The 23,231-nt window shown below is 39.2% G+C and overlaps 8 protein-coding genes across 9 annotated transcripts; 5 read left to right on the top strand and 3 right to left on the bottom strand.

Moving 5' to 3' along the window:
- Positions 1-23: 23 nt before the first annotated feature.
- LOC110230921 (putative pentatricopeptide repeat-containing protein At1g74400) lies at positions 24-1,546 on the bottom strand. The gene has a single exon (XM_021035178.1). The coding sequence runs from the start codon at positions 1,519-1,521 to the stop codon at positions 124-126; it is 1,398 nt and encodes a 465-aa protein (XP_020890837.1). The 5' UTR covers positions 1,522-1,546; the 3' UTR covers positions 24-123.
- LOC9323603 (protein NEN3) lies at positions 1,520-3,937 on the top strand. Its single transcript, XM_021035177.1, has 6 exons — positions 1,520-1,936; positions 2,010-2,167; positions 2,284-2,330; positions 2,423-2,486; positions 2,650-3,371; positions 3,464-3,937. The coding sequence occupies exons 1-6, from the start codon at positions 1,648-1,650 to the stop codon at positions 3,702-3,704; spliced, it is 1,521 nt and encodes a 506-aa protein (XP_020890836.1). The 5' UTR covers positions 1,520-1,647; the 3' UTR covers positions 3,705-3,937.
- A 67-nt stretch (positions 3,938-4,004) lies between these two features.
- On the bottom strand, positions 4,005-5,926 carry LOC9325037 (probable xyloglucan 6-xylosyltransferase 5). Its single transcript, XM_021035179.1, has one exon. The coding sequence runs from the start codon at positions 5,618-5,620 to the stop codon at positions 4,247-4,249; it is 1,374 nt and encodes a 457-aa protein (XP_020890838.1). The 5' UTR covers positions 5,621-5,926; the 3' UTR covers positions 4,005-4,246.
- A 101-nt stretch (positions 5,927-6,027) lies between these two features.
- Positions 6,028-7,398, top strand: LOC9323602. The gene is made up of 2 exons (XM_021035180.1): positions 6,028-6,294; positions 6,453-7,398. Exon 2 carries the CDS (start codon positions 6,502-6,504, stop codon positions 7,279-7,281), a length of 780 nt encoding a protein of 259 aa, XP_020890839.1. The 5' UTR covers positions 6,028-6,294; positions 6,453-6,501; the 3' UTR covers positions 7,282-7,398.
- LOC9325036 (probable LRR receptor-like serine/threonine-protein kinase At1g74360) lies at positions 7,365-11,410 on the bottom strand. Its single transcript, XM_002887491.2, has 3 exons — positions 11,046-11,410; positions 7,566-10,791; positions 7,365-7,465 (listed from the first exon to the last, which is right to left on the bottom strand). Exons 1-3 carry the CDS (start codon positions 11,125-11,127, stop codon positions 7,441-7,443), a joined length of 3,333 nt encoding a protein of 1,110 aa, XP_002887537.2. The 5' UTR covers positions 11,128-11,410; the 3' UTR covers positions 7,365-7,440.
- A 3,173-nt stretch (positions 11,411-14,583) lies between these two features.
- LOC9323601 (dolichol phosphate-mannose biosynthesis regulatory protein) lies at positions 14,584-18,138 on the top strand. Of its 2 annotated transcripts, none has more exons than XM_002888926.2 (3): positions 14,584-14,694; positions 17,596-17,702; positions 17,810-18,138. In XM_002888926.2, the coding sequence occupies exons 2-3, from the start codon at positions 17,613-17,615 to the stop codon at positions 17,960-17,962; spliced, it is 243 nt and encodes an 80-aa protein (XP_002888972.1). In that variant the 5' UTR covers positions 14,584-14,694; positions 17,596-17,612; the 3' UTR covers positions 17,963-18,138. The 2 variants fall into 2 exon arrangements, with proteins under 2 accessions (XP_002888972.1, XP_020891467.1); XM_021035808.1 differs by lacking the exon at positions 14,584-14,694 and adding an exon at positions 17,255-17,475.
- Positions 14,701-17,428, top strand: LOC110231059. The gene has a single exon (XM_021035807.1). It carries the CDS (start codon positions 14,834-14,836, stop codon positions 17,240-17,242), a length of 2,409 nt encoding a protein of 802 aa, XP_020891466.1. The 5' UTR covers positions 14,701-14,833; the 3' UTR covers positions 17,243-17,428.
- An 866-nt stretch (positions 18,139-19,004) lies between the features above and the next one.
- On the top strand, positions 19,005-23,227 carry LOC110224167 (probable serine/threonine-protein kinase At1g54610). The gene is made up of 9 exons (XM_021009932.1): positions 19,005-19,618; positions 19,726-20,010; positions 20,095-20,418; positions 20,508-20,735; positions 20,871-20,968; positions 21,174-21,264; positions 21,364-21,870; positions 22,438-22,561; positions 22,856-23,227. Exons 1-9 carry the CDS (start codon positions 19,241-19,243, stop codon positions 22,873-22,875), a joined length of 2,055 nt encoding a protein of 684 aa, XP_020865591.1. The 5' UTR covers positions 19,005-19,240; the 3' UTR covers positions 22,876-23,227.
- The last annotated feature ends 4 nt before the right edge of the window (positions 23,228-23,231 follow it).

Genomic DNA, 23,231 nt, shown 5'->3' with positions numbered 1-23,231 from the left:
CCCAGGGCCCTTTTTGATAAAACTGAAAACTTAAATATCTATCAGTTTTGATTTAATTCGTTGGGCCAGAGGCTCCTACAAGTGGGCTTTTACTTGAAGATAATTACAAATATGATTATTACCTCAATAATTTAAGTTAAAATTCTCTAGTACACAATCAAAACTTGTCATACAAGAAACTAAACACCTCAAAACCACACTAATCTCTCCCATCATCAGCTGCTCATCATTATCATCATGTCCTGAGACAAACTCTGTGATAATGCTTCTGAGTTCAATCCAGCTTTTACCAGGTACTCTTCTCTTCCTCACACGATCCCTCATCTTCCATTTCTCATCCCACATTCCTTTTGAAGCGTAGATATTCGACAACGCAACATAATCTCCGACATGATCACGCTCTAACTTAAAGATCCGTTTCTGAACTTCCTCTCCTAGCTCTACATTCCCGTGAAGAATGCAAGCGCCAAGCAGTGTTCTCCATATCACAGCGTTTGGCTTGATCGGCATTTGTTTGATGAACTCGTGAGCATCCTTCAAATGACCTGAACGACAAAACAAATCGACCATACATCCGAAATGAGCGTCTCTAGGTTTCAGATTGTAATCCACAATCATGCTCTTGAAATATTGTTTCCCTTCTTCTACTAATCCACTGTGACTACAAGCCATCAAGACGCCGATGAAAGTCACATCATTTGGAGTAATTACAGTATCTTGGCTCTGATCAATCATCTTCATTTTCTTGAAGAGTTCTAAAGATTCTTGAGCTTCACCGTTTAAAGCATACCCGAAGATCATACATGTGTAAGTAGTCACATCTTTTCTCATAGTTTCATCAAACAATTTCCTAGCTTTCTCAATTTCCCCAGATTTCACGTACATGTTAAGAAGTGAGTTTCTCAGAGTTAAATCCATAGCCAATCTTCGTTTCCTCTTGATGCTCCGCGAGTAAATCTGTTCTCCCATCTGCACCGCCCCAAGATCAGCACAAGCGGATAAAGCCGCAGTCACAATCACTTCATCAAGTTCGATTTTTTCCTCTTCCATTCGTTTAAACAGCTTAATAGCTTCCACAGAGTTCTCATTCTCACTGTAAGCTGAAATCATCGCTGTCCACAAAACAATGTTCTGTTTCTCTGGAGTTTCGTCGAACACTTGGCGTGCATCATCGAGATCACCCGCAGAGGAGTAAAACCCCACTAGAGATGTTTGAATTTGAATAACGGCATTGAACCCTAGCTTCCTTACAAGAGCGTGGATCTGTCTACCATCAAATGAGGAAGCTTTCTGAGCTGACGAAGCTTTAATGGCAAACAACACAGAGAAACTGTCAACAAAACTGGGACTTTCTCTGAATCGATGCTGGAAATTCAAAAGAGCTTTGATTGGCTCCCCAGATTCAAGATAATGCTTCAAAGTGTGGTTAGATTTAAGCGAGTTGGTATGATAATGTAGAAGAAAGGAATCAAATTTGTTGATCACTCCAAGTGAATTCAAATGACGCAAGATAAACCTCATCCTATAATTGCGTCTCTCAAGTTTAGATTTTTTTCCCCGTAAAAAGAGGAGGTGGCGCGTGAAGCTCACTCTCTTTAAAACCCACCAATTATCTTCTCCTTTACTCTCAGTTCTCTCTAATTAACAATGGCTTCGACTCTGGGCGGCGATGAGAGAAGCGAGATAGCGTTTTTTGACCTAGAGACGGCGGTTCCGACCAAATCGGGACAGCCTTTTGCGATTTTGGAGTTTGGGGCTATCTTAGTTTGCCCTAGGAAGCTAGTGGAGCTCTATAGTTACTCCACTTTGGTTCAACCAACCGATCTTTCTCTCATCTCAACGCTCACGAAGCGACGTAGCGGCATTACGCGCGACGGAGTCCTCTCAGCACCTACATTCTCTGAAATCGCCGATGAGGTCTACGACATTCTTCATGGTAAGAGTTTTCGTTTCTCTCTCTTTCTCACTCTCTTTCAAAGATACAAGTATTGATTTTTGTGTTGTTGTAGGACGAATTTGGGCGGGACATAACATAAAGAGATTCGATTGTGTAAGAATAAGAGATGCATTTGCAGAAATTGGTCTCTGTCCGCCAGAGCCGAAAGCTACAATTGATTCGCTTTCATTGTTGTCTCAGAAGTTTGGGAAGAGAGCTGGTGATATGAAGGTCTCTCGTTTTTCTTCTTCTCAATGATAAATCTCAAAGCCTGTAGCTTCCCTGTTATCTTCATAGATATGATTCTCATCAAAGTTGCTAAAGTTTACTCCTTTTAACTACTGTAGATGGCATCACTTGCTACATACTTCGGGCTAGGAGATCAAGCTCACAGGTAAATTTAAAGTCTAAACGATATCCGGAGCCCTTTAGAGATTGACCAGTTGTTTCAATATGCGACTAAACATGAATATGATGATTCACCAGGAGCTTAGATGATGTCCGGATGAATCTTGAAGTTGTCAAGTACTGTGCAACCGTCTTGTTTCTGGTAATGCTGTCTTCTCATTTCTTGAATAAGGGATAAACCGTAACTTTGATGATTAGATTATAGAGGGTGAGACATATCTGACTTCTGTTTATAGTTTGCAAGTTACTTTTTCATATGACATGATAACAGAAAACCACTGAGTTTAAGTAATTGGTGTTTACAGGAGTCCAGTGTCCCTGACATTCTTACAGACATGAGCTGGTTTTCCCCACGAAAAAGTCCGAGAGCACGACGAAGTAATGAGGAGTCAGTGCGTGATGGAGTCAGAGAAAGCTCGACTTCTTCCTCCTCGAGTCCTAAAACTGATCCGAGTTTGTCTTCCGCGGATGCCACAATCGTCAAAAACCATCCCATCGTTTCTCTTCTGACGGAATGCTCAGAAAGTGATACATCTAGTTGCGAAATAGATCCATCTGATATAACCACTTTAATTAGTAAACTACATATTGGAACTCTTCAGACGGATGCTGCAGACGAAGCGAAAACTGTAAGACAGCAGGGTGAATCACCTCCATCACCCGATACCGATGCAAAGGATGACTCATTTTTGGGTGTTAATGAAGTATCTGTTTCTAGCATCAGGGCAAGTCTTATCCCGTTTTACCATGGGAGCCTGAGAATGAAGCTGTTTCACAACGACACCCCTCTACATCTGTGTTGGTATAGCTTAAAAATTCGGTTTGGAATAAGCCGGAAGTTTGTGGATCATGCAGGTCATCCAAGGTTGAATATTGTTGTCGATATACCTCCTGCTTTATGCAAGATCTTGGACGCAGCTGATGCTGCTGCGCATAACTTACCAATTGACTCGAGCACAAACTCAGATTGGAGGCCCACTGTTATAAGGAAAGAGGGCTTTGCCAACTATCCCACAGCCAGACTGCAGTAAGTATTCAACTCTCTCTCTAACCTTTACATATGAGAATGAATCCATTGAGAGTCCCTAACCTCTGAAAGCATTCTCATCTGGTTGACAGAATAAGCTCAGAATCCAATGGAGATGATACCCGGTGTGGAACCCAGTTATATCAAAAAGAAGAACCTTTGGAAACCAATCAAAAGCTCGATTTCAGTAGCGATAACTTGGAAAAGCTTGAGTCAGCATTACTTCCCGGTACCCTGGTTGATGCATTCTTCTCACTCGAGCCTTACGATTATCAGCAAATGGCAGGGATACGTCTAACAGCCAGAAAGTTGGTAATCCACCTGAAGAAATGATCTCTAGCGAAGGAAAAATCATGCCTCTGTCTCTTCCTGTTCAGTCAGTGAGTCACTTTTGGTCATTCCCTTTTTGTAGATGCATGTAATATTAAGGAAAATCTTAGTCTCTGTTAATTTGTGAGCAATTGGTAGCTGAGAAGAAGGAAGTTAGTATGTTAAATGATCTGTCTTGCACTGACCAATGTAACAGTCATCCTGATTCCACAGTCTGATATTATGGATTCTCTAAATTTTTCTTCGGAAGTTAGTGGCCAACAAGTTCAAGTGTCAGAACTTGAATATAACAGTTACGAGCAATAACAAAGTATGAAATTTCTCCATATATTTGACTGAAGAAAACACAAAAACATCTATGGAAAAAGAATTTTGCCGCTAAAATATTCTTGCAAACAACAACAAACAAAAAAAGAGGCAGAAGAAACAGTAAAGTAGCAAGTACAGGCAAACAAATTTGCTTTGCATATGTGAGTGTCATGTAATTTACCTATACGTGTCCCAAGATCTCATGAGAGCTGAGCCTATCCCCTCCTTGTTTTCCTCTAGTTCTGTGGTTTGGTTTCCACTTGCGTTCTGCGAATATCAAACTTGTCTACAAACTCCAAAGGAGTGACTGTCTCATTTCTGATCCTCTTAATCTTGGGGCTCAACAATCCCCTATGGCTAAAACCATACAACTTGAGCACTTGATTGTCTGCAAAATTAAAGGCCCTCTCCATGCTCTTCAAGCACCTCTCGACTGCATAATCAGCGTAGCTACCACACGGTTTACACCCAACGAAATGGGTCACAAACGGCCATCTCTCATCACCCAATCCCGGGTGATACTTCTCTATCATCTCCTCATATCTATCAACCAAACCTTCCCAAAACCCGTGTAAATAGTATTGATTCTCCACAAACACTTTCTCCATCCATGTATCTTTCTGAGAAAGCAGGAGATAGATCAACGCTGACTGATCATCTGCCTCAAAAGCTGGTCTACCTTTCAGATAAGCGGTCAATACCTTCCCGGCCTCATCACGAATTGGCCCTTTAGGTCCCATTGGCGCCCAAGCATCTAACAAATCCAACGACCACTGACAATTCCTCAGCAGAAAACTACCAGTGTTCAAAGCAATCCACGACTTCTGATCGAACAGCAAGTCCGGATAACCGTGAATCACGAGATTATGCTTCTCATACCTAGCCAAAGGGATCTGAAACAGTATATCAGTGAACAAAGCATCACTATCCATCCACCAGATCCACTCAACTTCTGGATGAGAGAGCATCAACCTCCTAATCATCGGCAATTTCGCCCAATACCCAGCGAGTTCCTTATCCAAATGAGCCATGTTATACACAATCTCAATCCCATGAAGCCTACAATAATCAATCTTGTTCTTCACAGATTTCAACAGATAATGATCACCAATCGGGTTATCACAAGGCTTCGGCGGAGATCCTGTTAAAAGCAAGATTCGAGCTTTGCCATTGACAGTACTAGGAAACTCAGGGTTCTGATTCAACCATACCTTACGTTGACTATCCCAATCCGTGATCTTAGGCCCAAGAACATACGTCGCATTGGGATTCATATCACCTTCCTGAGGCTCATCCAAGTCAGTTGGATCCGAATCAGATCGGATCTCAGCTAGAATCCGGTTAGTCTCCTCGATGATGTTCTGGTTAACCGCATCGGCGCTTGAGCTTCCGAGGTTACCAACACCGATAGTGCCACGTAAGACGAGGATTGTGACGAAACCACAGAGAATCGTGATCTTGATGTTGTTAAACGTCTTCTGCATCTGTCTACCTCGAGGCAACAAACCACCACGACCACCTCTACCTCCTCCGTTCGTTACAGTCGTCGTCGGAAGTCCTCCGCCGCTTCCGGAGGGTCTTTTATGCGCCGGCGAACCATCTTGACCCATTTTCTCCTCCAATGTCTCTCTATAAATTTCACTTACAGGTTTGCGACCATCAACAAATCGGTGTTTCAACTTTGTTTCCTCAGATCAGAGTAGGTTTCTCTCTCTGTACTTACTATTCACGGATCTGAAAAAATAAAGTTCAGATCTTTAGCATGATTCCGAGAGAGAGAAAGATTTGTCGATCTGAAGAAGAACCCTAATTTAAAAATGGAATTAAACCCAATAATGCGGAGACATTGTCATTACTTAAAACATATATTGTCGGAGGAAAATGCTTCGTTCGATCCAGGAGAAGAAGAAACGCGTACAGCTCACTCTCACCGACAACTATTATTACTTTGGTAATAGAAAATTACGGAAGTAAACCGGTGGTTTAAATTTGGCGGTTTATTAGGAGTGGAAAAATGAAACGATGCGTTTTAATGGTTAAAACCTGAAAACAGCAACGGATAAGGTGAGGAAATCGGTGGGGGCGGCGGAAACATTGAAAGGCGTTTCAGAGTCACCATGTTTTACGACGCGTGTCTCTTTTTCAGCGGTTTTCTCGTCGCTACATACATCAGAGCTTCGGATTTATATATCTCAACGACGTCGCTGTTGCTTTATTTTTTTTTCCAATGACCTTCATCTTCATGACCGGATAAACTCTTGCAAGTCTCTTGGAAATCATCGTGGTATGTTTCGTTTTCTGTAACTCTGTTTACTGATTTCTTGGGTTTCATCAAGTTCGTTGCTTTTTATATGTTCTGGGTCGAATCATTGTGGGTTAGATTGTGAATTTCATGTCTGATTATATGTGTATACTTTTGCTTGATAAGTATTGTTTTTGCAGAAAGAAAGATTCAAAAGTGATTATCTTTGTGGTGGACGCCTCCATTGTTATGTGGAATTTAGCTTCAAAATCGATCAGAGAAGGCTTTAAATCACAGGGAGAAGAAGCTGCTACAAAACAAAGAAAATCACCTTCAGATTCATCAGGAGATGGAAGAAGGACAACGAAGGAAGAAAAATTGGAGTGTCCCATTTGTTGGGAATCATTCAACGTCGTTGAGAATGTACCTTATGTCTTATGGTGTGGTCATACAATCTGCAAGTACTGTCTCTTAGGGCTTCAACGTGCCGTTGTCATCAAATCCTCAGCTTTACCTTTCCAGCTTCCCTTCTTCGTTGCTTGCCCTTGGTGCAATATACTCTCTTTAAGGCTGGTTTGCAGTGGAACCATCAAATTCCCTTCCAAGAACTTTTACCTTCTATGGATGGTCGAAAGCATGAATGGCTGCAGATCCGAAGCGCGCAGCGACAACAAAAGGGTCACTTCAGGGCACTTGAGAAAGAGGTGTGATGGAGTGAGTAATACCGCCTCGGATGATGGAGGGTTGCTGGACAATCGCAGCTGGTGGAATGGTGTGACCAGAGGATTCTTCGGAACTGGGAGACTTCATGACTCGGTATGTAAGTCAATGGCTCTTGTTGCTCATTTGCTGTCTAAGTTTCCTTTGGTAGTCATATTCCTGTTGATGGCTTTATATGCAATCCCTGTGAGCGCTGCAGTTCTTGGGCTTTATTTCTTTGTCACGTTTGCTTTGGCTGTCCCGTCATTTCTCGTTCTCTATTTTGCCTTCCCGAGCTTAAACTGGCTGATCAGAGAGATTGCAGCCTGACTCATTGTACTGTTTCTTTCTTCCTGTATGTTTTCTGACTTGTAAGAAACTTGAGATAGAGCCAAAGTTGTTTACACTCAATATAGACAAGAAGAAGAGAAGATCTTTATTTCAAAATGTGTCTCTGTACATAGCGAACAAAACTACCTTTCTCTATCCCTATCTGTCTGACAACAATGAGATTCTGTGTACAAGAAGAATCAGAAACAATGAAACGAAAAATGGTGAAGAAGAAAACTCTGCTGCTCTGTATAAATCTGAATGAAGAAAAGAAAGATTTTTACATTTCTATGTAACCTGGTGAAGATAAGCCATTGAAGAGCTCTGCTTTACCGGATATCTTAACCAACATAGCTAGAACTTCTTTCATGTTTGGTCTTGCCTGAGGATGATCAGCTGTACACTTCACACCAATCTTTAGTAGCTCAGTCAATTGCTCCGCTCCGTTCCCTGGTTTGGTCCCTGACAGGGTAAATGGCGAACCTTTGGCCGTCATGTTATCTGTCATTACACGTCTAACCCATTCGACCAAACACTCTTCTCCTCCATCAACAGCTCTTCTACCCGTCGCAAGTTCCATGGTCAGTACTCCGTAGCTGTAAACATCTCCTCTTGTGGTGGCTTGCCAAGTTTGTCCATACTCGGGAGCTACATACCCGATTGTGCCTGCAATCACCGTGCTCACATGGCTATCTCCTACATTTAAGAGTCTTGCTAGTCCAAAATCTGTCACTCTTGCATTCCCCTGTCTATCCAAAAGAACGTTGCTTGCTTTCACATCTCTGTGAACGATGGAAGGGTAGCATTCATGGTGTAAAAACACCAATCCCCGTGCTACATCTGTGGCTATATCGATACGTTTCTTCCATGGAAGTTTTGTTTTGTCTGTGATAAGCTCCTCTAAGCTCCCGCCTCCCATGTATTCGTGCACCAAGATTTTCTCTGACCCATCTAGGCACCACCCATACAGCCTCACGAGGTTCGGATGTGCCCAATCACCAAATGCATTGGCACTTAGAACTTCCATTTCCGCTCTGAACTCTTTCTCTGCTTCTGTGCCTTCCCTCTGCAGCTTCTTGACTGCAACTTCTCTTCCATCAGGCAATACACCTCTGTAAACAGTTCCATATCCTCCCCTACCTACCACTCTCTCCTCAGAGAAGTTACTGGTTGCTTTCAGAATGTCAGCGTATGTGAAAGTTGATTTGTCTAAGCGAATGACCTTGATTTTTCCTGATAGCCATGGCGATGATCCGCCTGAACTGGAAGTCGTGTCATGTCTGGTTTTCGACCCATCTAAGAGATCGATTTCCGCTTCCCTTGAAGCCTTAACAACCATAAGTACAATACCTGATACCACTAAACATGCGATAAACGCCAATGCAAGAGCCGAGGAAATCCAAATCAAAAGAAGAGTTCTTGGCCTGTTTCCTAGGACTTGGTTGGAAATCTTCCTTGTGTTGTTCCCTGATTGGTTGAAGAAACTAGGAAACCGCAGCAGCGGATTTCCAAGAAAGGAGTCTTTGTCAAAGGTTGCCACTTGTCCCGTTGTTGGTATCACGCCAGAAATGAAAGGGTTATATGAGATGTTGAACTTACTCAGCTCATTCAAGTCATTCAAACTCGCCGGAAAGTTGCCTGAGAAATTGTTGTAAGACAGATCAAGATTCTGCAGGCACTTCAGATTTCCGATTTCTTGAGGAATCTGGCCTGAGAAATTGTTTCGGGTAAGGTTGAGGAATGCAAGAGGCAATCGTCCTATCTCTGGAGGCAGTTTCCCCTCAAACTCATTGAAACCCAAATGTAGTGTGCTCAGCCTGTCCATCTGAGAGATGTTTGCAGGAATCTCACCTGAAAACTTATTCCCACTGAGCTGAAGATAGGCAGAAATTTTAAGCGTGCGTACCGTGGAACCAGCAGAGCAGACAGGAAATAGACCGTACCCTTTCAGAACATGGTCCCATAGGCTTCTGCAACTCTTTTTGGTAAGAATTGCGTATACAAAGTTGAACGGAGGGAACTCCGCTGGAATCCATCTCTTCATTGCCAAGCATTCACCGGAACCAGCAATTATCTTGTCGTTGTTTTGCCTATTCACTTCAAATGTTGGAGAAGGATCACTACCCATTCTAGTCAATTCAGGATGGAATCTACCAGAGAGCTGGTTGTTTGCCACGTTAAACCACAAAAGGCTCGTGCAATTGCCAATATCTCGAGGGATTTCTCCTGATAGAGAGTTATTTGCAAGCATTAGCCACAAAAGAGAGGTCAATTTCCCAAATGAAGCTGGTATCGAACCGGTCAGCCTGTTAAAGGAGAGATCAAGTGCTTGAAGCCCCGGCATGTTCCCATACTCCTGTGGTATATCGCCACTAAAGTTATTATAAGCAAGAATCAAGAACTTTAAACTCTGGATCTGGGAAATTTCAGCAGGTAACTGTCCCGAGAAGTTGTTGTAGCCCAAATCTAGCCTTAAAAGATTAGGTAACTTGAGGATGTTGGAAGAATTGATGCCTCCTACGTAAGAGTTCGCATGCAAGACTAGATACTTTACTTGAGTGAATCTCCCAAGTATTTCTTGAATGTCTCCTCCAAATTTGTTTCTGCTCAAATCCAGAAACACCAAGTTACTCAGGTTCAGGAGAGTTTCAGGTATGTCTCGAGAAAATGTATTATTCCCCAAGTACAAACCTCTGAGAGAGGATATGGAACCTATCTCAGCTGGAATGTTCCCTATGAAGTTGTTTCCCCACAGATTCAATACACTTAGACTCTGGCAATTCGAAACTTGGCCTGGAAATTCCCCACCAAAATTGTTCCCCGACAAATCCAACATTTGCAAAGTGCAGTTCCCCCTGAACATTGAGGCAGAGATATTCCCGGAGAGATGGTTATCAGAAACTGAAAACTCGACCAGCCTCCCAAAACCAGCCCACACTTCTCCACTGAATCCATTGGAACTGAAGTCAACATACTTGAGATTCCTACACCCGTTGAAGATGTCATCGATTCTTCCAGTAAAATTGTTGGTCGACAGATTTGCAACAACCAAGCTGTTGCAGAACATTGGGAAGCTAGACTGAATATCACCCGCAATCCTATTCAACGACAGATCAAGAACCTCAAGATTTGACAACCCGGATAAGCTAAGCTCTCCTACAAGAATATTATGAGAAAGATTCAGATGCTTTAGGTTGTGACAACGGCTCAAGTCATCCGGAATCTCCCCTTGGATCGTGTTCCTTGATAAATCGAGATACGTGAGCTCAGTTAAGGCGGAGAAGTTCCTGAATAGAGGACCAGCAATGGTGGAATCACTTAGATTTATCCCTGTGACTCTACTTCTCTGAGGTGTACATTTGATTCCAGACCATTGACACACATCTTGGTTCTCCATTTTCCATTCTGAGTACATTCCTCGGTTCTGTGGATTCCGCGATTCGAGGTACGATTTCAGGCTTAGCAAGACTTCTCTATCATTGTCCAGAGAATCTCCAGCCACTGCTATGGCTGCCATGGAAGAAAAAATCAAAACTAAACAATCATCAACGACGTCAAACAGAGTAAAAAATTGAAACTTTGCGATTTTCATAACACACAATGTAAAACCCTGAATTGCGATACTCGAACTTCATCTCTTGAAACCCATTTGAAGTAAACGTGAAAGAAAAAGAAACCCAAAACTCTAACTCAAGCAGAGAACACAGGACAATTCCCAAAAACCTCTAAACGAAACATAAATTGAAAGAAGCAAAAGAAATTACCAGTGATCAAAACAAAGAGTAAGAAACAAACAAAGCAAAGTGACTCAGAATCATTATCCGCCATGATCACACGCGTCACCATAGTCGTCGTCCTCCACTTTGTCTTCTTCGTCTGCTGCTTTATCGTTAACGTCGTCCTCTTCTTGGGCTGCGATGTTCCTCGAGAAGATGTGGAAATTATCGGAGAAGAAGATGAATTTCATGGAAATTCATGGGAAGAGATTAGAGAAAAAGGGAAGTTGGAAAAAAACACAAACCAGCACGCACGTAGACCAAGCGACTGAAACTTTGAACATCACAGAGATTTATTCCTATTTATTAGACTTTTCCTCAACAACAAAAAATTAATTACAAAAAGGTGAAATTGAGTCATCATATTATGCTAATTTTGACCCATAAGAACGTATATATTACGTTACTAGTCTTATCAAAATTTTCTTAAGGAAAAAAACCGCATTTGTTGATTATTTGAAAAATTGAATGTTGGAAAAAAAAAACATTTATTCTGAAGTCGTTTTTTTTTTTTTTCATCTTTTTTTTTTTCATCTTCTGAAGTCGTTTAGAACAAAAACAAATTGATGTTTTATCGACTAGATAAGTCGCATATGACTAACCACAACTCATTTTTGTTCTCCATATTACAAATATTGTTTTTGATTCACTATTAGCTTTTCTTTTAAATTGTACGGTACCACTTGCGCACTCAAGAACTTATCCTAGTGGGAACTTTTAAGAAATTTTGATATTTGAAACTATGGAAAATATGTGTTCGTTTTGTAAATTTTAATCGTGTGATATGGTTTAAAAAAACTATAAAATTAGATTAGTTTTTTGAAGTTAACTTATGAAAAAGATTAGGTGAGCAGTTGTGACATCTAAGTTGACCGGTCCTGAATAGTTTGACTTCCTGTCAGAGTTGGTAACTAAAAGTTAGTAAAAATAAAATAAAAACTTCGGCATAATATACATCTAAATATTACGTTACATATATGGTGAATGTGACTAATGTAGATTTAAAAGAAATATTTGCTTGTACACAGATTAAAAGTGTAATTTCATAAGTTTTAGACGACTAAAGAGAAGAAATTGGCATCATTTTGAAATGTTCAAATTAAAATTAAGATATTTTACTAAAATAGGGTTAACAAAAAAATCATGTATATGGTGGGTCCAATGTGATTCATATGGACGGCACTAGTTGACTTGCTTAGTGCTTTGACCAATGTTTTTTTTAAATCATTGTTAATCATCAAATCTCACATTATTCGTTTCTTTTGTTTGTTATTTATTTTCCCGCTAGCTATAAATATTTCTCTCTTAAACTTTTTTTTTTCTTCGTGATAAGTCAAATGCGTGTCTTATTTTACCTTGATTAGTCTAAGTATTCAATCAATTGAATTGAATAGTATAACACTTCGTGATAGACCATAGAATTTTTTTTTTAATTGGAAAATTCAGAGGCTACTATTCTCTTCCATAAAGAGAACAATATAAAAAAGAATTATAATTAAGTACTAAAATGATATTATGTGTCATTCGAAAAGAACCTGCAAAATTAGTATTTTAAAGATTCAAAGTTGTACCAGATTTCTGAATGTAAGCAAATCGGTTCATAAATGACTCTCCCTAAAAGAAAGTTTCTTTACGAGAACTTAATATAAATAGTGTTTGGTGCAAAAAAAAAAAGTTGTACCAGGTTTTATAGTATTTACATTTTCTTTTTTTTTTTTTTTTTTTTTTTTGACATCTTTTGATCGATAAGGCCCGATCCATATCCAATCCCTACTACGCGGGGTAACGCGACTTACTGGAGTCGAACTCCGGTGGAGAAAGCGGAGTCAAGTGGATTTACATTTACATTTTCTTTAAGATAGTATACTTGTATGTTTAGTGTTATTAACTACAATCATATTTCTGTAAACTTAAGTTTTACTACTTTATACAACTGCAGCTTCAACTAATCATACTACGATATTGTATCATTTTCTTCTGCCACATATGTTTCAAATTCTTTTATTGCTATTCCAAATATCCGTGTTGTGTATTCTGACACTAGAACGCATATGATCTAAATTCTAGAAAAAATCAGAGTGGTACCAATTTTAAAGTTTTGAATATCCAACAATTGAAAAGAAAAAATAAAGAAAATCTCCGGATAAAAAAATGGTCCATTCAACAACACTAAGGACGTGTGAATGGTATTGAGCCAACATTGTTCATGCCAAAACAACTAAGGCGACCAAAGAAAAGAAAAATTTGCTATGAAAATTTAAAGTCCATGCCACTTGAAAGCCACGTCGTTTCTGCGTTCAGGTTTTTCTCTGCGTACCCATTTGCTGTTTGTTGTTTCCATTGGTCAAATTCAACATTTTCACCTAATATAATAAATAACTTGCACACGACAACAAATAGCATTGGATCCAATTAGAGAAAGTATTGTAGGTAGTAAAATATCCACTCGATCTAGTCCGACTCTTTAGAACATGACCAATCTTGTCAAATCATAACATGATCGGACCAAACCCGAGTTCTTGAACCTCGAACCCTTTTAAACAACTAAAGGTTTTGGGGGAACCTTGAAACCTTGCTCAATATTAGATATTATTGTATTCTTGGGGGAAGAATATAAACTAAGCATGAAGCATCTGTTTTTGTTTTTTGTTTTCAAGCATGAAGCAAAGCATTTATAAATACATATCAGAAATTGTCAATCGATAGGAAACTGATAAACAATGGAACAACTAGATGATAATGGTCCAACGGGTAGAAAAGCTGATCACTCGTGTTTCTATAGTACTTAATTATCAAACTGAATTAACGAATTCATCATTTAGTGATAGTTTTGTCTATTTTTTAGTTCTCCATTCTTTAGTCATTTTTAATCCCGGTTTCACCCATAATACATTTTTTTCTAAATTAGACAAATCTAATACATATCATTTGTTTAATATTTTATTGAAACTAAACTTAGTGGATGGAGAGATCAAGCTAAATGAGTTTTTTTTTTTTTTTTTTTTTTTTCATCGAAAAACATGGTATGAAGAGTGAATTTAGATGTCTATATACACTTTAGCAAAATGAAATAACGAAAATAAAGATCAAACATATAAGCCAAATATTTCGAAGTTCGTTGCAAGGCAAACTCATATATTATCAACGAGATGCCACTAAATTTAAATAATTTGAAAGTCTTTATATGAGATATATACCAAACTAGAGTCCAATACAAAGAAACACACATGCGTACAGTGTATATATCTTGTGATGTTTTGTTTAAAGAAGTTTTTTTCATAATATTGACCATCGTAAATCTTAGTCGAACAACAAGGTCAAGGTGTGTGAATCACTCTAAAATCGATGGACTAGTTGCTCATGTTTTGGATAATTTAATGAACATTATTAAAATGGTCGTTACATATTTCGAAGTCTCTTAAAATGTTGTTGCATATAAGTCTGTTATCAAAACAAATGTTCAAAAGAGAAGCATTCTACAATTGAAGGAGTCTAAATGTAATTTCTAGAAATAAACAATATTTGATGTTATTTCACAAATAGTCCCTCCTTCATTCCTTCTTCTCAATCTCGAGTAATTAATTTCGCTGTGCAAGCTTCTTCGATTTTCTCTCTCAGACCAATCGCAACCATAAACGTAAGTTTTCTTCCATTTCTGTGTCGAATTAAGATTGAATAAACCTGATTGTTCCCATTCTATTGTAGAAAAACTGGCATAAGAAGAGTGATATAATAATCGCTTAGTTTTAGAATTTGGGAATCGGAAATTTTACTTGATGTTTAGGAAACGGAACATAGTTTCGGAATTGTTGCGCCGAGTTGATCGAGGTTACGTAGAAACCCTAATTTCACGAGGCTTATGGATTCGCACAGTTTCCACATTTCCCAAATCGTCTCTGCTTGCAACAGATAATGCAGAAATGGCTACTAAGGAGGAAACTGGAATGTTTTCACTAGCTGGGGAATTAGCTTTTCTTGTAGAGGAATCTTCTTCTCATGTTGATGATGATAGCAAACCCAGAGGTCGTATGGAGCTTAAACGATCTCTTGAACTCCGTTTAAAGAAAAGAGTTAAAGAGCAGTGCATCGATGGGAAGTTTAGTGACCTGTTGAAGAAGGTGATTGCAAGGCCTGAAACTCTCCGGGATGCGTATGACTGTATTCGGCTTAACGCCAATGTTTCTATAATGGAAAGCAATGGAAGTGTTGCGTTTGATTCTATTGCAGAAGAGCTCTCTAGTGGGATGTTTGATGTCGCTTCCAATACGTTTTCGATTGTGGCTAGAGATAAAACAAAAGAGGTCCTTGTCTTCCCTAGTGTAGCTCTTAAAGTTGTCCAAGAGGCTATTAGAATAGTCCTGGAAGTTGTTTTCAGTCCTCATTTTTCTAAGATTTCACATAGTTGCCGAAGCGGAAGGGGGCGTGCCTCTGCATTGAAGTACATCAGCAACAATATTTCTCGTTCTGATTGGTGTTTCACTTTGAGCCTGAACAAAAAACTTGATGTTTCTGTTTTCGAGAACTTGCTCTCTGTAATGGAGGAAAAAATAGTAGATAGCAGTTTACGCATCTTACTCCGTTCTATGTTTGAAGCCCGGGTGCTCAATCTCGAGTTTGGAGGATTTCCTAAGGGCCATGGTCTTCCACAAGAAGGGGTGTTGTCCCGAGTATTAATGAACATATATCTTGATCGGTTTGATCATGAATTTTATAGAATCTCAATGAGGCATGAAGCCCTTGGTCTTGATTCAAAGACTGATGATGATAGCCCAGGCTCAAAACTTCGTTCCTGGTTTAGGAGGCAAGCCGGAGAACAAGATTTGAAAAGTACTCCCGACCAGGACGTTGCGCTCAGAGTTTATTGTTGCAGATTTATGGATGAGATATATTTATCTGTGTCTGGCCCCAAGAAAGCTGCAATTGATATCAGATCTGAAGCAATTGGTTTCTTACAGAACTCACTGCATTTGGACATCACAGATGAAACAGACCCGTCACCATGTGAAGCAACCAGTGGTCTTCGTGTTTTGGGTACCTTGGTTAGGAAAAATGTTAGGGAGAGTCCCACTGTCAAAGCTGTTCACAAGTTAAAGGAGAAGGTTAGGCTCTTTGCATTGCAGAAAGAAGAAGCCTGGACCTTAGGTACAGTTAGAATTGGAAAGAAATGGTTAGGACATGGATTGAAGAAGGTCAAAGAATCAGAAATCAAAGGCTTGGCTGATAGTAACTCTACCTTGAGTCAAATATCTTGCCACAGAAAGGCAGGCATGGAAACAGATCATTGGTATAAGGTCTTGCTTAGAATATGGATGGAGGATGTGCTAAGAACCTCTGCAGATCGAAGCGAGGAGTTTGTCTTGTCCAAGCATGTTGTAGAACCTACTGTTCCTCAAGAATTAAGAGACGCGTTTTACAAGTTCCAAAACGCTGCTGCAGCATATGTTTCTTCAGAGACGGCTAACGTGGAAGCGCTTTTGCCATGTCCACGGTCTCATGATAGACCTGTTTTCTTTGGTGATGTTGTCGCTCCTACTAATGCTATAGGAAGACGTCTTTATCGCTACGGATTAATAACAGCCAAGGGTCATGCTCGTTCAAATTCCATGCTTATTTTGCAAGATACTGCGCAAATAATTGATTGGTATTCAGGACTTGTTCGGCGATGGGTGATTTGGTATGAAGGCTGTAGTAATTTTGATGAGATAAAGGCTCTTATCGATAATCAGGTCAGAATGTCATGCATCCGTACTTTGGCAGCAAAATATCGAATACATGAAAATGAAATAGAGAAGCGCCTTGATTTGGAACTGAGCACTATTCCCGCTGCTGAAGATATAGAACAGGAAATACAACATGAGAAACTAGATTCTCCTGCTTTTGACAGGGATGAACATCTAACATATGGCCTTTCCAATAGTGGTTTGTGTTTATTGTCTTTAGCTCGATTAGTGAGTGAATCAAGGCCGTGCAATTGCTTTGTAATTGGTTGTTCGATGGCTGCACCTGCTGTTTATACTCTACATGCAATGGAGAGACAGAAGTTTCCTGGTTGGAAAACTGGATTTTCTGTTTGTATTCCTTCTAGCTTAAATGGAAGGAGAATAGGGCTGTGTAAGGAACACCTCAAAGATCTCTATATAGGTCAAATATCACTTCAAGCCGTTGATTTTGGAGCCTGGAGATAATTACTTTCTCTTCACTACAAGAGTCCTGCAAGTGTTTGATATCTTGCTAGGTCAACTCTGATTCGTTTTAGACAGTTTGTTGAGCTCTGTGTATATGATGTCTAGCAAATCATAGGTCCGGTGACTATTGTTCTTCAACTGTTTTAATTTCGAGATGCCTTGTGCAGTAGCACAGTTTGCATACCATCAGAACCTAAAACCATGGCATTAGCTGGTCTAATGGGAAAATCTAGGTGAAATGGTTCCAGTGACATTCACAATATAACTTCCTTCACTTTTGACTGTATCTTTCAATGCTTAGCTTCTTGAATTTTTCTGATTTTTTTTCTCACAGTTGATTTGCCGTGCTACAGGTTTTGAACTTGACAAAATGGAATTAGCGGATCGAGCAGTCGGGCTTCTACTTTCTTCAATCAGCTTATCCATATTCACGTACTATACTTTTTGGGTCATCATCCTGGTAAGTGACAACAACATAACTCATCTCCCCCAAGTTCCTTAAGAGGACATTATCAAATTGATAATACTAGGAAAAAGTTCACGTGATATAATTTTTCTTTTGTACAGCCATTCGTAGATAGTGATCACTTCATCCACAAGTACTTCTTGCCCCAAGACTATGCCATTCTCGTACCTGTGTTTGCCGGCATAGCTCTCCTCTCTCTCATTTCCGTATTCATCGGCATGGTCATGCTCAAATCCAAAAAGAAGAAGGCTTGATTTCAACTTTTACATTGAGGCAATGTTCTGTTCTTGTTTCTTAACTTGTCCCTACTTTGTTTTGGTCTTTCAGAGGTTTAGTCCTGAACTTTAAATGGTGTAGTTGAACCGTACGAGACTATGTCATATGATCTTGAATACATATAGACATATTAAGTTCAAATCTTTTCTTGGAATTTCTTCTCTTATTAATCTGATCATCATTACAAACATTATGTGATGATGGAATTTAGGCTCACTACCATTCAACTTAAAATCTGTTTACAGAATATAACAAGGAATGATTTAGGTGAATGATGGCATTTTTCGAATAGTTTTTTTGACTATACTTTTTTTTGTTTCTTCTTTTGTCTCTTGTGTTTTCTGCATATGGCAGTTACTGATCTATTTACTTTTCTGGTTTCGTCTTTTTTAGAGAGAAAAATAAATAAAATTGACTGATAGAAATTGATTTTGTTAGCTATAACTCTATAAGTACCTCAAATCATACTTAAAAATATACTTAGTGCTTGAATGTTGAGAAATAGATATATTAAGCAAAATATTATTACTAGTAGACTAGTAGTAGTCATCATAGACAAAGAGCTGGCAAAGCATTAGAGACACAAGTGAGTTTCTCTTTGCAATTATTATATGTCTGTAATGAATTTTGTTTTGACTTATCTTATGGAATTTAATCATAGTCTTAGCTTTTTTTAATCTCATTAGCACTACATACTTAGTGCTTATGGATAAATCATTTCAAGTCCATCTTCGTACAACCAAAAATCAATTTCCTCTTTTTTTTTTTTTTTTTTTGGTATAATAATAATTATTCCAACACGCTTTGAATTCTGTTCTACCACATTTGTGTAGTCTATTCTTTATTTCAACAAAAAAGCTGTCATTAACTATTTGCTAAAATAGGTTTCAAATTTTGGAAGGTGTAGATTCGATTTTTTGGACCAGACTAATAAATGCATGTTTTCTTTTGAATTTTATTTTCTTAATATTTTAGTATATTTTTTAAATGAAGTAATGTACCTTCTTCTGTAATACGGCAAAAAAAGAAAAAAAAGAAAAGTGAAGAGCCTAAAAACATTCTCTTCTTCTCTATCTTCATTATAAAAATATACGAAACCTCTCAAGTTTTCACTACTTTCAGGAGATTCACTTCGATTCCGGATCCGAATTACGCCGACGGATCTTACCGTGACGGCGCCGGAAAATACGGAGAGGAGATTATCTAGTCACTTGTGGTGGTTGTGAAGTTAGGGAGTAATCGGAATTCTGTAAGAAATGGGTTGCGTTAGCTCGAAGCAGACGGTCTCTGTGACGCCTGCGATCGATCACTCAGGTGTATTCAAGGAAAATGAGAATGAGTGTTCCGGATCGGGTCGGATAGTGTTGGAGGATCCGCCTCGCGCGACGTTGAAGAAACTCGTGTCATGGAGGAGCAGGAGCGGGAAGAGGAGAAGTCAGAAGAGCGGTAGTGAGTTGGGGAGCGAGTCAGGACGTGCTAGTGACTCGCTGAGTTTTCGACTCGGTAATGTTAGTAGATACCTTGAAGCTGAGCAAGTCGCTGCGGGTTGGCCTGCGTGGTTGAGCAACGTTGCTGGTGAAGCTATCCATGGTTGGGTTCCTCTTCGATCCGATGCTTTCGAAAAGCTCGAAAAGGTTCGATATTTGACAATGCTTGTGTCTTTTGTGAATGTTGTTTGTTTCTGGTTCAAATGGAAGAGGAATTTGTGAAATTTTATGGAGGTTTGATTTGGTTTCTGTAGATTGGACAAGGTACTTATAGCAGCGTGTTTCGTGCGGTGGAGACTGAAACTGGGAGGATTGTGGCGTTGAAGAAGGTGAGGTTTGATAATTTTGAGCCAGAGAGTGTTAAGTTTATGGCAAGAGAGATTTTGATACTTAGAAGACTCAACCATCCCAACATTATCAAATTAGAAGGCTTGATTACTTCAAAACTATCTTGCAACATACAACTTGTGTTCGAGTATATGGAGCATGATCTTACTGGTCTTCTTTCTTCCCCTGACATCAAATTTACGACGCCCCAGGTTGGTTAGATTTTATAGTGGAAGTATCATCGTCCATAATGTTGGGGTATTTGGTTGTATGATCATTGGGTTTTGTCCCTGCAGATTAAGTGTTACATGAAGCAGTTGTTGTCTGGGCTTGATCATTGTCATTCACGAGGTGTGATGCATCGGGACATAAAGGGTTCAAATCTTTTGTTGAGTAATGAAGGAATACTAAAGGTGGCTGATTTTGGGTTAGCAAACTTCAGCAATTGTTCTGGACACAAGAAGATACCTCTTACCAGTCGAGTTGTGACTCTGTGGTATCGTCCACCTGAACTTCTGCTCGGGGCAACGGACTATGGAGCATCTGTTGACATGTGGAGTGTTGGTTGTGTTTTCGCTGAGCTGCTTCTTGGAAAACCTATTCTCCGGGGAAGAACTGAGGTAAGCCTCTTAACACTGTCTTTAATTATTTATGATATTGGACCTTTTGGTCATTGACTCCGTGCTATTACTTTAATTGTATGGAGCAGGTTGAACAGCTGCACAAAATCTTCAAACTGTGTGGATCTCCACCAGAAGACTACTGGAAAAAGTCCAAACTTCCCCATGCAATGCTTTTCAAGCCACAACAAAATTATGATAGTTGTCTCCGGGAAACCTTGAAAGATTTGTCTGAGACTGAAATCAATCTGATAGAAACTCTTCTTTCTATAGATCCTCACAAACGCGGTACTGCCTCTAGTGCCCTTGTTTCTCAGGTAACCTTTTTATCCTTGGATTAATATATCAAGTTTAAAGACTTACAAATTTGATTTCCGTGAAAACAAACCATATTAGTGTATTTTGCTCATCTTTTACAAATGAAGACATTGCCTTTTGTTTTTTTTTTTCAGTATTTTACTACAAAGCCTTTTGCTTGTGATCCCTCAAGCTTGCCAATATACCCACCTAGCAAGGAGATAGATTCAAAGCATCGGGACGAAGCAGCAAGGTCAGTAATTTTTTTCATTACCTGATAGAGAAAATTTCTTTTCATGATTATATCATCTCTTTAATCAGAAGAAAATAAAGTTTGAAACACACAATCTACTGTTCCACAGCTCTGGGAAATTACCTAGTCTACCATTTTGGCTGGCCTTATATGTCAGGTCTTGGAAGCATTTGTAACATCCGCATATTTAATATCCGATTTTCAGGAAAAAAATTAGTGGGAATGGGAGGCGTGGTATAGATGCGAGGAAGCCATCAAGGAAGGCCCATTCATTCAACAGATTGGCACCAGTTGAGGTACTTCCTACTTACTCACTTTTCTACATGTTATCTGTACCTTGAGAGTATAATTCCTCGTTCAAGAAACTGAAATGTACCCTATTTTTCGGTTTGCAGGATGCGCGGCATCAAACTGAAACCTTTCAGAAACGAATTGGTCATTTAGTTCATAATTCGATTGAAAGTGATGCCAGGTTATGTGGGAAACTGCAAAATCCATTGAATCACAAGAAAGACGAACCTTCCCATGTGAAGCATGCATCACAAGGAGATGTGCCTTTCTCAGGGCCGTTACAAGTCTCTAAATCAAACAGTTTTGCTTGGGCGAAACGAGAAAAAGATGACGTATGTGTTAGGGTACATAATCGATCTCTCTCAAGAGGTCACATTCCTAACTTGTCAGGACATTCCCCCACATTCAAGATAAATAAGAATGAAAACGAGGACAAGACAGATTCTCTAGGCCAGGAGTCTTATGAGATGGTGAAGCGTTCTATGCTGAAGCAGTGGAGACAACTTGAACGTCCAGATTCTTTTGGTACATCTGACGAGTATCACTCGCAGGAACTGTCATTGGGACTCTATCAGAGAGATGAAATGGCAAAAAAGCTGGGTAATAATTTGGTACGTTTATAGATTATAGAAGCTCTAAAAGCACCCTTCTAGTATATTTAATATCCAAATTCCATATAGCAGATTGTTATTTGCATTGCTTCCATTGCAGTTTAGTGCTACTGACAGACATAGTAGAGACCAAGTATGCTTTGTGCCAGACGTTCTTACATGTGAAACTTAGGATTTAATTTCATTCTTTCTTATGCTGTAATGCGAGTGTCAAAATGTGAAATAAAATGAAAGTAATTCTAAAGATATGATTGCAGTAGTGCTGTAATAGTTATATATCTAAGTGATTTCGGAGATTTCAGGAACTATTATATACATACTATAAGATACGGTGTAAATGGGATATACAGCTCAAAAAGTAGAAAGAGAGGACCAGATTACCGTTGGTAGTCAGATTATGTTTCCTCAGCTGTTTAAGTTTTTTTTTTTATCCTCTCTCTCTCTCCACGCTTTCACCTAAAGTTCAGAGGAGAGAGGAAAAAGTAGGCATGATTTAGTTTGTCCCCTTTTTGGGTTTAGTGACAAGCATGCTCAATGATACTGATAACTTAAGCCTTGACATGACAGGGTGATGGGGACAAGATCGAATTCTCGGGCCCTTTGTTGTCTCAATCTTATGGAGTTGATGAACTATTGGAACGCCATGAACGCAACATCCGCAAGCTAATTCGAAAACCGTGGTTCCAGAAAGGTAAATTAAGAAAGCTTTAGCTGACTATATCCTTCATTGTTTTGTGTCGTGGTTCTTCTCTTTTACAAATAAGACTTGCGATTTTTCTTTGCCCAAAAAGGCAAACTGATTGAGTGTAAGTGAATTCATCTTTCTCAATAAATTCCAAGAAAATTAAAAAAGATTTTGCTTTTCTCAACTGAATTGTAACTTATCCAGTGGTTTTGTATTCAGCCCTTATGCTTTTGTTTTTAGGTATTGAGTAAGAAAATCTGAAACATGAACAAGTTTGTTGTTGGTCCTTTGAACTTGCAGATAAGAAACAGGGGAAGTGACTGTAATCACAAACCTCACAAGGAGATGGAGAAAAGAGCTCCAAAAAGTCTTGTGAAATTATGTTTGTATCGTCAAGACCTGTGATTATCAAACAAGGTGGAGAAATGGCCATAAAGCATTCTTTTGTTGTTAATTATGTATTGATTTATTCTTAAGTATATGAAGGTACACTTTTTGAGAGCCTATTCACATTCAGAGGCAATAATGTATAGAGCTCAGTTCCTAGAATATTTTATCTATAGGCATATATTTAGACAGCTTTATGCTTTCTTTCGAGTCCAGTTGTATAACAGGTTTATGTTATAAGGTATACAATTGTATAATACAAAGTTAGGACCATCTTCTTTTTCATGAT

This window comes from Arabidopsis lyrata (assembly GCF_000004255.2).
Source record: "Arabidopsis lyrata subsp. lyrata unplaced genomic scaffold ARALYscaffold_2, whole genome shotgun sequence".
Lineage (NCBI taxonomy): Eukaryota > Viridiplantae > Streptophyta > Magnoliopsida > Brassicales > Brassicaceae > Arabidopsis > Arabidopsis lyrata.
Note: the sequence above shows the minus strand (reverse complement) of the source record. Positions and strands in the feature narration are given on the sequence as shown.

Bases quoted from the DNA above. Each gene is read 5' to 3' on its own strand.
- LOC110224167 (XM_021009932.1), top strand. From the start codon at position 19,241: ATGGGTTGCGTTAGCTCGAAGCAGACGGTCTCTGTGACGCCTGCGATC. The intron at 20,736-20,870 runs GTAACCTTTTTA...TTTTTTTTTCAG, and splicing joins CTAGTGCCCTTGTTTCTCAG to TATTTTACTACAAAGCCTTT. The intron at 22,562-22,855 runs GTAAATTAAGAA...TTGAACTTGCAG, and splicing joins AAAACCGTGGTTCCAGAAAG to ATAAGAAACAGGGGAAGTGA.
- LOC9325037 (XM_021035179.1), bottom strand. From the start codon at position 5,620: ATGGGTCAAGATGGTTCGCCGGCGCATAAAAGACCCTCCGGAAGCGGC.
- LOC110230921 (XM_021035178.1), bottom strand. From the start codon at position 1,521: ATGAGGTTTATCTTGCGTCATTTGAATTCACTTGGAGTGATCAACAAA.
- LOC9325036 (XM_002887491.2), bottom strand. From the start codon at position 11,127: ATGGTGACGCGTGTGATCATGGCGGATAATGATTCTGAGTCACTTTGC. The intron at 10,792-11,045 runs GTAATTTCTTTT...CTTCCATGGCAG, and splicing joins ACTCTTTGTTTTGATCACTG to CCATAGCAGTGGCTGGAGAT. The intron at 7,466-7,565 runs GTAAAAATCTTT...TCTTGTACACAG, and splicing joins TCACCAGGTTACATAGAAAT to AATCTCATTGTTGTCAGACA.
- LOC9323603 (XM_021035177.1), top strand. From the start codon at position 1,648: ATGGCTTCGACTCTGGGCGGCGATGAGAGAAGCGAGATAGCGTTTTTT. The intron at 1,937-2,009 runs GTAAGAGTTTTC...GTGTTGTTGTAG, and splicing joins GGTCTACGACATTCTTCATG to GACGAATTTGGGCGGGACAT. The intron at 2,487-2,649 runs GTAATGCTGTCT...TGGTGTTTACAG, and splicing joins GTGCAACCGTCTTGTTTCTG to GAGTCCAGTGTCCCTGACAT.
- LOC9323601 (XM_002888926.2), top strand. From the start codon at position 17,613: ATGGAATTAGCGGATCGAGCAGTCGGGCTTCTACTTTCTTCAATCAGC. The intron at 17,703-17,809 runs GTAAGTGACAAC...TCTTTTGTACAG, and splicing joins CTTTTTGGGTCATCATCCTG to CCATTCGTAGATAGTGATCA.
- LOC110231059 (XM_021035807.1), top strand. From the start codon at position 14,834: ATGTTTAGGAAACGGAACATAGTTTCGGAATTGTTGCGCCGAGTTGAT.
- LOC9323602 (XM_021035180.1), top strand. From the start codon at position 6,502: ATGTGGAATTTAGCTTCAAAATCGATCAGAGAAGGCTTTAAATCACAG.